At 47.1% G+C, this 14,057-nt stretch overlaps 2 protein-coding genes across 3 annotated transcripts in view; one reads left to right on the forward strand and one right to left on the reverse strand.

Moving 5' to 3' along the window:
• The window catches only part of Atpcl (ATP-citrate synthase), a 49,561-nt gene extending 41,415 nt beyond the window's left edge, over positions 1 to 8,146 (forward strand). For both annotated transcript variants that reach the window (XM_077697966.1, XM_077697968.1), the window contains exons 16-20: positions 1,567 to 1,805; positions 3,422 to 3,515; positions 4,185 to 4,634; positions 5,193 to 5,466; positions 7,420 to 8,146. In XM_077697966.1, the coding sequence (XP_077554092.1) occupies positions 1,567 to 1,805; positions 3,422 to 3,515; positions 4,185 to 4,634; positions 5,193 to 5,466; positions 7,420 to 7,523 (1,161 nt within the window). In that variant the 3' untranslated portion in view covers positions 7,524 to 8,146. The remainder of the gene's footprint in view (positions 1 to 1,566; positions 1,806 to 3,421; positions 3,516 to 4,184; positions 4,635 to 5,192; positions 5,467 to 7,419) is intronic.
• A 2,820-nt stretch (positions 8,147 to 10,966) lies between these two features.
• Dus3 (Dihydrouridine synthase 3) overlaps positions 10,967 to 14,057 on the reverse strand; it is a 67,414-nt gene continuing 64,323 nt past the window's right edge. Inside the window, exons 13-14 of the mRNA XM_077697969.1 lie at positions 13,289 to 13,417; positions 10,967 to 11,153 (exon numbers count right to left, since the gene is read on the reverse strand). Of these exons, the coding sequence (XP_077554095.1) occupies positions 11,078 to 11,153; positions 13,289 to 13,417 (205 nt within the window). The 3' untranslated portion in view covers positions 10,967 to 11,077. The remainder of the gene's footprint in view (positions 11,154 to 13,288; positions 13,418 to 14,057) is intronic.

The following is a 14,057-nucleotide window of genomic DNA, read 5'->3' on the forward strand; positions in this document are numbered from 1 at the left end:
TTTGAGAGGTGAGACAAGTTTTCCTATACCCACACATTGTAGAGAATGACTTAAATATGATTTCAGTAGAGAGAAGGGTGTTCCTCTAATGCCATATAGTCCCAGTTTATCCAGTAAAGTTTAGTGGTTGAAGGGGCCATGCAGGCGAAATGAAAGTTTGGTTCATTCGAAAGATTGCCTCGTTCGAATCATACTGACACCACTTCTAACGTAAACCTTGCTTAATATATGTTATATAATTAAGAAAAAGGGGGTGGCCACATGACTCACTAGCTCGTTTCCCGCACTAGAACACGTCATATGCACAGCCGTGCAATTGGCTGGGGCCAGCAAAAGCAGACCGAGCTCTTTTCGCTTAAATGTAATAAATTTTCATTTTAGAGCAGTAGTAATGGTGGGATAAACAATAAAAGTTACGAAAGTACACGTAAATGTAGAAGTACCAGTGCGTACTGCTGTTGGTACTAGTACATGCATTATGCTTGTTGTAGCTGCAGAGCAGTCTGGCGCTTTGGGATTGTCTCACACGACACTGGCCGTTTGGCGTAAGCGCCATTGTCTTACGTGACCCTGTTTGTTGAGCTGTTTCACCAAATTATTACTACCTACTGTAACAAGAAAAAGCCAGGTGCAAATACGATCAAAAACAAAGCAAAGGTGGACAGCGGCGCGGTGCAGTATGGTGGTGCCATCTTGGAGGACTGACGGTAAACAAGGCTCCAGTCTGCTGCAGACTAAATAGCGCACTAGCATTCACTTGAATACTCGTCCTCGTTTACATCATCGCAGACGTCGTCAAACACATGGTTTGGTGGAAGAATAAAAATTTTAACTTAAATTGAGCAATTTCTCGGTGAATAAAGCAGTTTGCTGCCGGACAAGCACAAGCATTGGGGGCACTATAAAACGCCAAATCTTTCATATAAAATAAACTTGTATTTTGTCTGCATGGCCCCTTTAAGGCGATCACACACCTTGAAGTCGATAGTCCCACACGTCTGTTCTCAAATGCTAGCAGGTTTATTCCTTTTTGCACTAGTTGCACAGTTTTGATAAATTCCCTTGAAGAAGTCCGTATTGTGATGGTGAGTAGGCTTGCAGAGTACAGTTTGTGTGCGAATTACAAGGCAAACATATAGTGCCATGTGCAGGCTGTTGTGTTCAATTACTAGTAAGTGCGAAGTGTAGTTGGTCGCCCAGCTGGTCAAAGGTGCACCGGCTCTGTTGACTTCGTGGAAAGGCTTGCTGTGAATAGCGCCAGTCTCTCGATATGAGAACGTGATTATGACCAATTCAGCCGTTGGTGAATGAATGCAGGCATTGTGGTTCGAAAAGGTGGACTGATGGGACAAAGGCATTGGGGGAGACATGTATTCTCTTTTGCGCATAACCTGGGACTACAGTACCCCACTTCTCGAACTTTGACGGCATTGGGAAGGCTACAGTTGTCGTTAGTCAGTCGAGAGAACAGATGCGGGGTTTCTGCTGTGTGGCATCTGCATATGCCTTGGTAGCTGCACGGAGTTCAGTGACCGGACCTGCCTCTTCCCCCTTGTCTCCCACTAGGTTGGGGGCGTGGAGGAGTACGAGGTGTGCGAGGCCCTGTCCTCGGGCCGCCTCAACAAGCCCCTGGTGGCGTGGTGCATCGGCACGTGCGCCTCCATGTTCTCGGCCGAGGTGCAGTTTGGGCACGCGGGCGCCTGCGCCAACTCCAGCCGGGAGACGGCCGCCGCCAAGAACGAGGCCCTGGCCAAGGCCGGCGCGCACGTGCCCCCGACATTCGACGCCCTCGGCGACACCATCAAGTGAGCTTTCCGTGTGGAGCATTCCCTTCCGAGTACCCAAAAAATGCCCCGTTGGGGGAAGTATCCCCCTGCATCATTACAGTAGCATAAATGGAGATAAGTGGTCCAACAGAACTACGATCAATGGAAAAATACAAAAAATGGAAATAAAATTTTTACAGTAATGATCTGACAAAAGCAAAAATATACATCTTGTACATCTACAAAAAATGGAGACTAGAATAAAGAACGTTTGAAAAACACGAATAAAAAGTAATGAAAATGGGCCAATTGTGTACTGTGCCTTGCATTTGCACAAAAACTAAGTTACAGTCAAGGTTGAGGTTAAGGCAGTTAATCGCTCTAATACCATGAATATGCACATTGTAGGCACAAGGAAACAAAGGGAAACTTTAAAACAATAGAACAACCCACCGTATTTGGTACTCGCAATGAGATCTGGCTATAAAATATCGCAACGAACACAAGCCGCATATCAATGCTGGGGGATTAGTTGACAATTCTCCAAATTTCCGCACATTTTATAATTGGTGGTGTCTCTATTGCATTCGATTGTTGCGAAAGAAGTAAAAGTGCACTTAAATTCCTTGCGCTAGAGAAAGAATAGAAATTTAGTGTTTAAATTTCTCAATGAATACAGCATCGTTGTCTGCTGAGCAAGCGCTGAAAATGCTATGAAACAATAAATCTTCTGAATAAAACAAACTTGTATTTTGTCTTAATGGTCCATTTAGACAGTGGTGGTGTGAATAAAAGTTGACTTTGCTGCGAGGCACAAGTCATTTGACAAAGCCAGATGCACGAAGCTTGCTTGGAACAGGCCCGTAGCAACATAAGTGTGAGCAGTTCCTCCCCACATGGTTTGACGCATCGAGGCCACAATGAAATGAAGAGATGTGTTCCTTTTTGCATAGTGAAGTAAAGTGGAAATAATTTTACTGAGGGAATTTCCTAAAATTGAGTAAGCAGTTCGAGATGCCTCATGCTACACTTGATTAAGAGAAGCCAGAAAAATTTCACGTGCACCCTTGAAACTAGTTGCTTTCCCAGTAGTATACTGCCAAGCTTAACTTGAAATAATGATTGAATCATGAATTCACCATTCAGGTGTTTAATGTTCAAATTAACGGCTAGCAGGAAACAGGGCTGTCGATTGGACAAGCTAGTATTGGTTCATATTGTGCGAACAGCAGAGGTTGACTTTCCCGTCAGTGCCGCATGAGTATATCCGCACATGTGCAACTTGTGTTTTATCATGTGTTTGCTTGCCAGTATGTGCAAATGAATGTGCTTTGTATGAAAAGTAATTTCTGTGTTTATATTGCATGTTCTTCCTGTGAATTAACATTTCTGTCATTCAGCAGACATTCTGTTTCCCCTTTTTCTAAGTGTCATCCTGACACACATTGTGCACTGTTTGCACAATATGAACAGCTAACAAAGCTCTATTATGTGGCAAATTGTGTAAACATAGCCGCTACTTACACATGATGCCCAGGAGTTTGTTTTAAGAGAGCAACATTCTGCTGTTCTTATGAGAACCTTTTGCAAATTACTTTTTACTTTCCCTTTCGCCTTGTTTCTCAATCTCTCTATGTGCTTATGTGGCTTTGCAGGAGTGTATACGACGGCCTGGTGGGTGCTGGAGTGATTGTGCCCATGCCCGAAGTCCCGCCCCCCACGGTGCCCATGGACTACAACTGGGCCAGGGTGAGTGTTCTCCCCAATGGCTTTTTGAGGGCCTCCTGCCCCCGTCTTGTGCTGTCGTAATCAGTGCCCGTCAACTTGCTGGGGTCACACAAGTGTGTAACGTGAGGCCACGAGTGTGCGTTGTCATTTTCGTCATTAAGAAAAAACACCACCTGCTTATTAAGGACAGCTGCATGTTCTGTTTTGTCCCGGTGCAGTAGAGGGTGCCACCGGTTTCCAGACCAATGCTGCGGAACCTGGCCCTCGTAGATTAACGCTGAATTTTTAGTCATTCCAAAATAGCCAAACAGGTGCTGTAACCACTCTTTCAAAATAGGCCCTAAAACACTATTGTTACGCACTCACCGGTAAACCAGCTGCATTTCGACTGTCTGCCATATTGGCTCAACTGAGCAGAAGAGGACGACAAGGTTGCATTCGCTCTGGCTGACTCTGAATGCACTGCTGTTCCACTGATGCACCGATGCATGGTTATTGCTCCATCCCATCCGTTGCCTGTAAATAAACCGTTTTGTCACGTAAATGAGCCGCTGAATGCGAAAGCAGTTTTTTCCTGCGTTCTCTATAGCATTGCTGCACCCTGTGTCTGGTTTGGCCATGTTTAGCTGCGCGATGCATTCGGGAAGTGTGCCTGACCGGTGGGAGTGGCCCCCGCCCCTCTCTTAACAGGAGCTGGGCCTGATCCGCAAGCCGGCATCGTTCATGACGAGCATCTGCGATGAGCGGGGCCAGGAGCTGCTGTACGCGGGCATCCCGATCACGACGGTGATCGAGAAGGAGCTGGGCATCGGGGGCGTGCTGAGCCTGCTGTGGTTCCAGCGCCGGCTGCCCCAGTACGCCTGCAAGTTCCTCGAGATGGTGCTCATGGTGACGGCCGACCACGGGCCGGCCGTCTCGGGCGCCCACAACACCATCGTGTGCGCCCGCGCGGGCAAGGACCTCATCTCCTCCCTCGTCTCGGGCCTGCTCACCATCGGCGACCGCTTCGGCGGAGCCCTGGACGCCGCCGCCCGCCAGTTCAGCGAGGCCTACGACACCCGCCAGATCCCCATGGAGTTCGTCAACAGCATGCGCAAGAAGGGCGTGCTCATCATGGGCATCGGGCACAGGGTCAAGTCGGTGCGTGTCCGTTCTAACCCCCCTGATGCTTGGGAACACGTCGAGGTGGAGGTCTCTGGGTTGTGTGCGTTCGAGATCCCCAGGTGGTTAAAATTAATCCGGAGCCCTCCACTACGCCGCGCCTCATCGCCTGTGAGGCATTGGCGCATTAAACCCCAATCGACCGAGGTCTCTAGGTTATGCTTCCATTGCAAGGGTACAGTCATGTCTTAGCGAGTGCAGTCACACTAGTCGCACTAGGCCACACTAGCCTTGCACTTATGTAGCCTTGTTGCTGGAGCTTCAGTCTTCATTGGTTGTCAAAGCACTGCAGGCAATGCATTGTTAATGTCTGTTTGTCTGCCCCTGAGAGCATCTTTGAGTTTTGTACTGTGAGCAATGTTTTTGAGTTTTGCTGAAGGATGTGTGCAATGTACTGTCTTCTATGGCCACCATAGAATGACCTATGCATGGTTTGGGAGCCGTTTCAGTGCTGCAGGCATTGGCTGTTTTGCTGCTCAGTGGGCCATTTGGCGGTTTTGCATTTACTAAGGGCCCGGGTGCGCGCATCACGTGCAGATCAACAACCCGGACATGCGGGTGAAGATCCTGAAGGAGTATGTGAAGCGGCATTTTCCGGCGACGCCCGTGCTGGACTATGCGCTGGAGGTGGAGAAGATCACCACGAGCAAGAAGCCGAACCTGATCCTGAACGTGGATGGCCTGATCGGGGTGGCCGTGGTGGACCTCCTGCGCAGCAGCGGCTGCTTCACGCCCGAGGAGGCCCAGGAGTACATCGAGATGGGTGCCCTCAACGGCCTCTTCGTCCTCGGCCGCACCATCGGCTTTATCGGTGCGTCCCGCCCCCCACCCCCGCAAGAATTTGCCCCAACTCCAATTCCAATTTATTTTGCATCGATAAGCATTTCACCTACGGCACTCCCCTACGGGGCAGAAACTTGGAGGCTCACTAAGAGGGTTCAACCTAAATTGAGAACGACTCAGCGGGCAATGGAGCGGATGATGATAGGTGTAACATTAAGGGACAAGGAGAGAACGGAGTGGGTCAGGGAACAAACGCGTGTTAAGGACATATGCATAGCAATTAAGAAGGAATGGACGTGGGCAGGCCATGTAATGCGAAGGAAAGATAACCGCTGATCATTAAGGGTAACAGAGTGGATCCCTAGAGAAGGCAAGTGTGGCAGGGGGCAGCAGAAGGTTAGATGGGCCAATGAGATCAAGAAGTTTGCGGGGATGAATTGGTCGCAGGTTGCACAGGACCGGGGTAATTGGAGAGGGAGAGGCCTTTGCCCTGCAGTGGGCATAGATAGGCTGGTGATGGTAAGCATTTGGTAATCGGAAAAAGAAGCACCAGTTAATCGTGAAAAATGCTGGGAACAGCTCTAAGGGGCCCAATCACCCTTGGGCAGTTTCGGCAGGCCGTGAGGTGGACATTCAGGCGGTAAACACCTGAAATAAGAAATTACAATTTAAAACCAAAAGTGCAGGCAATTTTTCCTTTGTTTGTTTCTTTCTCGCATCAACGAAATTCCTGCAAAAGCAAATTTTTTTGGCTTTGCCCGGCGGTTTCGTTTTCGTTATTGCGGGGTTCGACTGTATATTTTAATTTCCTGCGCAAACCCTGTCCACAGACCCACAGCTGAAGATGTCCCAGAAATCTCCACCCAACGGCGCACGATAAAGATCCCCAGGTGGTCAAAATTAATCCGGAGCCCTCCACTACGGCGCGCCTCATCGCCTGCGTTGCGTCGGCGCGTTAAACCCCACAATCAATCAAATCTCCACCCAAGCGGGAATTTGTAAAAAGCTTCCCCCCTTGCCACCTTTCCTCTCCCCCTTTGCTGGTTTTAACGAGTGAAGCACTCCCAAGAAATTAAATATGGCGCTGCCTTTGATTGCAGATAAATGCCTACGACAGGGTCATGCTGGTTCATGCGGGGCAGTCACTCGAGTATCACGCGTACCCTTGAGGTAAAGAGAAGCCCTGCCCACATGTAGAAGTTTTTATGAAGATGCCTGTAGTGCTAGTCAGGTTTGCCTGGATCTGGCAGTTTAGCCTCGTGAATCTGCGGCGAGGAGTCAAAAAGTCTGAGACTATAAATCTGCCAATTTTTAATTTCTAGTGAATCACAACAGTGATTCACTAGAAACAGTGATTTCTAGTGAGTTCATGTAGACTTATTTGAGGATTCATTATTTGATATAGAATATTTGCACATCCTTAATAAAAAGAGCCATATTTGCAGTAAAACTTGTTTCGGGGCCCCTTTAACCGTTTCGGGGCCCCTTTAATAAAATCTTCTTTCACTCCCAAATAAGGCGTTGAGGAGTGGAGTGAACCGATGAGTGACTAAAACACCAACCAAACACCCGTCTTGCAGAAAGAGTGCCCGAGTTTTTCTTCGCTATACAGAATGCAGTTCTCGCTATACTCGGTGACAAGTTAAGAACGGCACCGGAAGTTGCCGCTGTGCCTTATCACCGTAGCCGGATGTTTCTCCGTGCGGCGCAAGTAGGGCGTTACTGGGAATATTTTGAACATGGCGTGAGCCGTTCTCGCAATTTTTTGGACTTAATTTTAACGACTCCAGTGACGACAAACAAACTGTGTGAGACAAGGCAGACGATATCACGCATTCATAGCAAACCCCTTTCAAAACGCGCGTGCACTGACGTCACGGGTCCGGCGCTTTGGCGGACTTTGGCGGACTTTGGCGAAGCTTCCCGTATAATTACGAACGAGCAGTCGTTAACTTTGAGTGTGGTCGCGTGATGCGTGCAGGCCACTACCTGGACCAGAAGAGGCTCAAGCAGGGCTTGTACCGCCACCCTTGGGACGACATCTCCTACGTGCTGCCAGAGACGGAAGGCTACGACAACAACTGAGAGGCCTATTTATTGCCCCCCACCCCCACCAAACCCCGGCTCTGCCACCCCCACACCTCCCGTTGGCGGTGATCCACCCAGTTCCTTGGAAGACCCTTGCAGCTACCCCTAAACACGTCTCTCGCAACGACATTCTCGAGTGTCTCATCGTTCGGGGATCGTAAGAGGGTGCTTTGCAGTATTTCACGTTTGCGGCGTACGTCAATTGGTGTCATTCTCTCTTCCTCGTAACCCTTTTTTTTTATTTTGGTCGTTTCTCCCGGTTAAATCATCTTGCCATTTATGTAAAAAGAAAAATTATTGCAGCAGTATTTGGCTGCAACTGTCCCAGTGGTTTTTCTTGTGATATATGCAAGCTGGCAGCGGCAGCTGTTGTTGTGTGCTATTCGTGGGTGCCGAAAGGTCGATGCATTTTTAAGTCGTGGATTGTGAACTGGAAGAAAAAAATAAAATAAACAAAAATAAGGGATGCTGTGGTCAGGGCAGCTGGTGAAAGTTGAATTGCCCGAGGTGCTTCTCTCCAAGATGTTGCTGCCGCTCCTGCATTGGTCGTGTACCGTGTCAACATTCCAGGTATCACAAAATTCCACTCGCGATCGTCATTGTTGCATGAACATTGTTATCAGCTCTTTCAAGGCCTGGGTGAGAACTCATTGTTGCATGTTTTTTTGTGCAGAAGCTTTTCTTTTTTTTACCGTTGTTAATATACTTTTGTGGTCCCTTTACAAAGAGGTTATTTTTTGTAAGAAAGTATCGTGTCGCTGTGATGTTTCAACGTGTGCGGCGGAGCGGCGGTGCATTTTTTCTCGCGAGAGGCTGAAGCCTCCGTGGCTTTCGTTCCAACGAGCAAGGTTTCAGGGAAGTTGAAAATAAGCTGTGTGGCACCCTCGACAAGTGAAGTCGTGCGATGGGACGGCCGCCTTAGGCCTAACACATGGGACGGCATACTTAAAGGTCACTCGTTTTGTTCTCTGTGTGGCTTGCTTGCGTCCAGACTGGCGGCCTTGCTAGGTTTCAAAATGCGATGACAATCACTCTCCCCGTCGCAGAACTCTGCAGAATGCCTTCGTCCCCCTAGGTTCCCCTTTCGCTTTTGAGTAACGGGGCCTTTCGGGGTCTGGTGCGTAGGTGTGCGCCGCTTTCGATGTCCCTCTTAGCGGTGCTGTTTTGCGCAGCTAGACGAGTCAATGTGTGCGTGTTGTAGAGTACAGAAACTTGATGTAGGCTGCTCCTCTGCTGGACAGGACGGACCTTGCCGCCGCCGCCGCCGCCGTGTGCAATCCTTGTGGCAGTGAATAAAAATGTGCTGTGCCCGGAAGGTTTTGCACTGTTCTTTCTTTGCCAGGAGGTCGTGCAGGCTCTGATGTTGCCTCCACACTTAGGAATTTTGTGCTTGGTTTGTTGGTTGAATATCAATGACAGACCTGCTGCCTCTTCTTGCTCTTGATGCAAGGTTTGATGATGGTGGAATTGGGTTGCAAACGCCGGATGCGCTATGCCTGCCTCGCTCAACAGAGGCACTGCATAAGTGGCCAAAGATGCTTGAATATTTAAGGGAAGGCCACAAAGGTTTTGTCACTTGTGTTGCTGAAGCACTAGCTAAGGTGCACATGTTCTGGACAGCTGTTGTGAACGGCACCACACGTGGCTGAAATCAAGACATGAGAAAAAAACAGCGTCCCATTTCATTGAGAGCGGTGATGGTTAAAACAATTAAGGCACCATTAACATTAGAGGGGCCATGCAGACAAAACAGTTTGTTTCATTCGAAAAGTTGTCTAATAAAATCGCTGACACTACTTAATGTAAACTTCGCTCAAATAAGCCATATAAGCAGGGAAAAAAAAAAGGGAACAGCCATGCAACTCGCTAGCTTGTTTCCCGCACTCGCACATATGAACATATGACGTGTACAGCTGTGCGATTGGCTGAGGCCAGCAAGAGCAAACGCAAGTTAGGCAGGGCTTGTAAGGTTGCAGAACAAGCTATTTTCGCTTAAATGTAATGCATTTTCATTTTGTGGCAGTAAGAATGGTGGAGTGAAACAATGGAAGTTGCGAAAGTAAACATAAGAGCACCAGCGAGTACTGGTGTTGGTACTGCGTGCACTATACTTGTTATAGCTGCACAGCAGTCCTGTGCTTTTGGGTTGTCTCGGACAACACTGGCCGACTGGCGTAAGCGACATTGTCTTAAATGACCCTGTTTGTCGAGCGAACACCATGTTTTACGAAACGATTACTACCTACCATAAGAAAAACAAACCAGATGAATATTGGGTGAAAAACAAAGCAAAGGTGGACAGCGGTGTGGGGCAGTATGGTGGTGCCATCTAGGAGGACTGACGGTAAGCAAGGCTTCACAGCCCGCTGCAGACTCAACAGCGCACTAGAAATTTGCTTGAAGACCCATTCATGTGACGTCGCGGCAGATGTCATGAAACACGCAATTTGGCGGGAGAGTCAAAATTTTAACTTGCATTGATTACTTTCTCAGCGAATAAAGCGTCACTTGTTGCCGGGAAAGTGTGGGGGGCACTATAAAATGCGAAATCTTTCAAACACAAATTTGTATTTTGTCTGCGTGACCCCTTTGCCAAAACAAAGCAATGCAAGTGAACCCTTTTACGCTGTAATTATCCCCTGCTGACAACTGTACTCTCGCTGGACTGCGTCCACAAAACCCTCGAACAATGCAGCGAAGCAAAGCTCCGTCGTCAAACACTCTCTTGGGACATTTGACAAGGCAAGCCTTTTCCTTTTTAAAGATACTTAAACACAAAAATCTTGGTCTGGCTGTCTGTCCGATTCAGCCGCCCGGCCAAAAGATAAAGTATTCTGAGATGAAGTTTATACAGGCAAACCTTTTCAAACCACTAATTCTGGTTCCACACTTCTTTCTTATCAACATTGTTCAATTCAACGTGTAACTTGTACTAGGCAGTGTTGTTTTATTTGAAAATAGTAATCAACTTGATATTTACGATAGGAAATTTAAAAGAAGTGCGTCGAAAAAGATTTTGAACCAGAAATACAAAAAGAGCTCAAGCCTTAGCCCAGACCTTGTGGGGGCATTGCAAGTCCAACAGTAAAGAAAGTTTAACAGGATGGAAAGTTGGGCGAATTGGTGTTGATTCATCTTGAAAACGCGCGAAAAAGATTGACCAGAAAAAGAGAAAAAAAGAAAAGGAGCAAGCGCGTCGTCCTTTTTCTTTTCTTGGCCAACGTCTTTTCTGCACCTGTGTTTAAGATGTGTAAAGAAAGGTTCCTATATATAGTGCATGAGCAGCAAAATGTGGGAAAATTGAATTGACTTGAGCAAACGTCCACCACCTCCACCATTTTCATCGTGGGAGGAGTGTGACAGGTGGGCGACGGAGGGGAAGAGAGGTATTTACACGGCAGGGGCAGCAGAAGAGTCATCTTTTGACAAAGTGAGCAGTTATGCGCCAATTTTTTTATTTCATAGAACAATGTGGTGTGCAAGATGACGTTTTCTTGAGTCGCGTGATGTGAGGCAGCCCCAAAGATGCGACCAGATGTTTTCTGTCTTCACTAGACGGCATAGGCGTTGGCTTTGTGCTTGGGCAGGAAGCTGAAACCTTCCGGAAGGGGTCCCAGGAGCATTTCACTGCGGAGAACAAGCACGGCGTCAACACGAGAAGTCAACAACGTTCCTTGCTTTGATCAGTCTTGGGCAGCAATGAGCCCCTTGGTGTGTCAAAATGAGCCCCTCTCAAATGAAACACCTAGGATGTAATGCCAAGACTTAAAGGAGCACTGACACCAATTTTTGGCGTTAATATTATTGCACAGTTCGCTTCCTTCACTCAACAGAATACCCTGGCTGAAATATGAGCGGCCTGCGACGCGAAGAACATAGTTCAACTGGATCTCATTTATCGCGCCGATGGAGCAGCGCGCGGAGCGGCACTCAGCAAATGGACATCAGCGTGACATCACCCCGTGAAGCCAAAAGAAGTGACGCGACAGCGCTCGTCAAAAACTCGTGACGTCACTTCACGCGCGCGGCCCCACGAGTGGCGAGCGGGCGCAACACCCTCTCAAGCGGGCGCCGGTGACGTCCGCACAAAGCGGTGAGGTCAGGCCGGGATTCTGTCATGTGTGCCCCTCGGGATGAAAGCGCGGGAATTTGAAACAAACGATTTTCAGGCCGTTCATTGTAATTAACTATCGCACGCTGAAGTATTTGAAGGGCTGTTTCAGGTTCGCCAGACCATTAAGCATCGATAAAAGCAATAAAAGTGTAACATAAAATTTTCGTGTCAGTGCTCCTTTAAGGGGGCTCACTGGTCTTAGACCAAAAAAGTTTATTTTTGCAGTTATGATGATGAAAATTGGGGGGCACATGTAGTTTCTCATTCTGATTGTAGAGGGCAAATTTGTTTCTGAGTAAAATGATTATATTCAAATTTATTTGGATTTTCAGATTAAATTTTTTTACAGCCTTTGTAAAAAAACTGCTGTAGGGATGCAGCTAAACAGGGAACCAGTGAACTGTGCACAAATCAAAGAGTGCAATAAGACTAACATTATTATTCTATCTGGTCTGTAGCAGAAGTTATGACCATTTGAAGTTTGGGCTTGAAAGGTGGCAACCAGAAAAACCGGTTTTGCCTTCCAGGCCCAAACTTCAAATGGTCGTAACTTCTGCTACAGACCAGATAGAACGATAATGTTAGTCTTATTGCACTCTTTGATTTGTGCACAGTTCTCTGGTTCCCTGTTTAGCTGCATCCCTCCAGCAGTTTTTTTACAAAGGCTGACAAACAATTGAATATAAAAATTCAAATAAATTTGAATATAGTCATTTTACTCAAAAACAAATTTCATATCTACAATCAGAATGAGAAACTACATGTGCCCCCCAATTTTTATCATAATAACTGTAAAAATAAAGTTTTTGATCAAAGGCCCATGTGCCCCCTTAAGCCCAAGATTCAAAGGCCCAGTTGCAGTGAAATTTCACTTCAGCCAAATTTGTTTTTACCGTACAGTATGAACCACGAAAGCAACTGGGACATAACTGGTAGCCCTATCATATGCCTTGCCAATCAAGTAGAAGCGTTCCGGTAAAATCCCGGCTAGCCGGGTGTTCAGACCTTTGGTCAGCCAAAAAAACCGGTCGAGCTTAGCCAGGTGTGCTTGATCAATAGCTTTTATGTGTGCAAAGTGGTTTGCGAGAAGATTTGCTCCGGCCAGCCGGCTGCCCGCTCACCAGCTCACTCACGATAAGCTTAGCAATGGCCGTGCTTTTCACAACTTCTGTTTTAAAATCACCGATTTTTAAACAGAAGTTGTTTTAAACAGAAGAAGATTCACCGAAAAAAAAAAGCAGGCTATACGGTAACAGGGTTTTCAAGGGGTCAAAATTTTCAGTGCAGCTGGCCTTTAAGCAATTGAACGGTAAAGCGTCTTTTTAAAATAAACCGACGTTAAAAGGAATTAATTGACCAGTATCTGGGAAATCCTCGAGCTGTAGCGAGTTTCTGAAAAGGGGAAAATTTGACAACCACCTAGAATGCAAGGAAACTGGGTAACAGCTTTCTTAGAAACTTCGCAGTTGAGGAAAAATTTCTCGTCCAGGATTCGAACACAGGACCAGGATAAATGTTTCTGCAACTGCGAAGTTTCAATGAAAGCTGTATATCTTTCCCTTGCAGCCGCACAACAACACCCCATCTAAATGCAGGCACTTTCAATGAAAGCAACATTTCAATGAAAGCGTCCCTTTCGAGATCCCACCTGATCTTGATCCAGTCTGCACACGAGGGGCTGGCAAAGAGGGTCTCCAGGTCGTCGCGTCCCCGGTACGGAGGGGGCCGTTCGTTGATCTTTTGCGGAAGAACCTCCAGCAGGCCGACCGGGATGTACCTGTGACCGTGGCAAGTTGAGGTTATGTGGGTGGCACTGGCCGCACTGGCCGCACTGCTCACCACCCATAAAGGCCACACGTGGCAACAGCTCTCAACGAGTTAAAGGAGCCATGAAGAGAAAATACAACTTCGTTTAATTTGAAAGAACTAGGATTCAGTATCTCACTCAGCTCCATTACAGCCACAAAAGATGTTTTTTAACGAAAAAAAAAGCAAGACGTATTTAAAAACTTTCAAATTTTGCGCCACAGTGACGTGTTATGAGCAAGAATGACGTCATACGGGCCAACAATAAAACATAATTTTCAGTGCGTTAACTGCACGTTAGCATTCAAGTGATGCGGTCAAATGGAACTAGAGGCCCCATCACAGATGTCCAGTCATGTCTCGTCGCGACAGGTGAGTTAGGCGGTTGCCAATCGCACGAACAAGGTTCCGTGACGTCATAGAAAAGCTGCGGGAAATTGGCTAGGGGGTCACGACTGCTTCACACGTTTTCTTTAATATCTCCGTTATTTGTTCAAAGATTGTGATGATATTGGCAACATTGTTATCGAGACTAAGCAGTCTTTCTAATAAACCCAACTTGTATTTTGTCTTCATGGCTCCTTTAAATGGACCATGAATGTACACGTTTG

This window comes from Haemaphysalis longicornis, unplaced genomic scaffold (genome assembly GCF_048455015.1).
Source record: "Haemaphysalis longicornis isolate Haplotype H1 unplaced genomic scaffold, Haemaphysalis longicornis Haplotype H1 scaffold_2, whole genome shotgun sequence".
NCBI lineage: Eukaryota > Metazoa > Arthropoda > Arachnida > Ixodida > Ixodidae > Haemaphysalis > Haemaphysalis longicornis.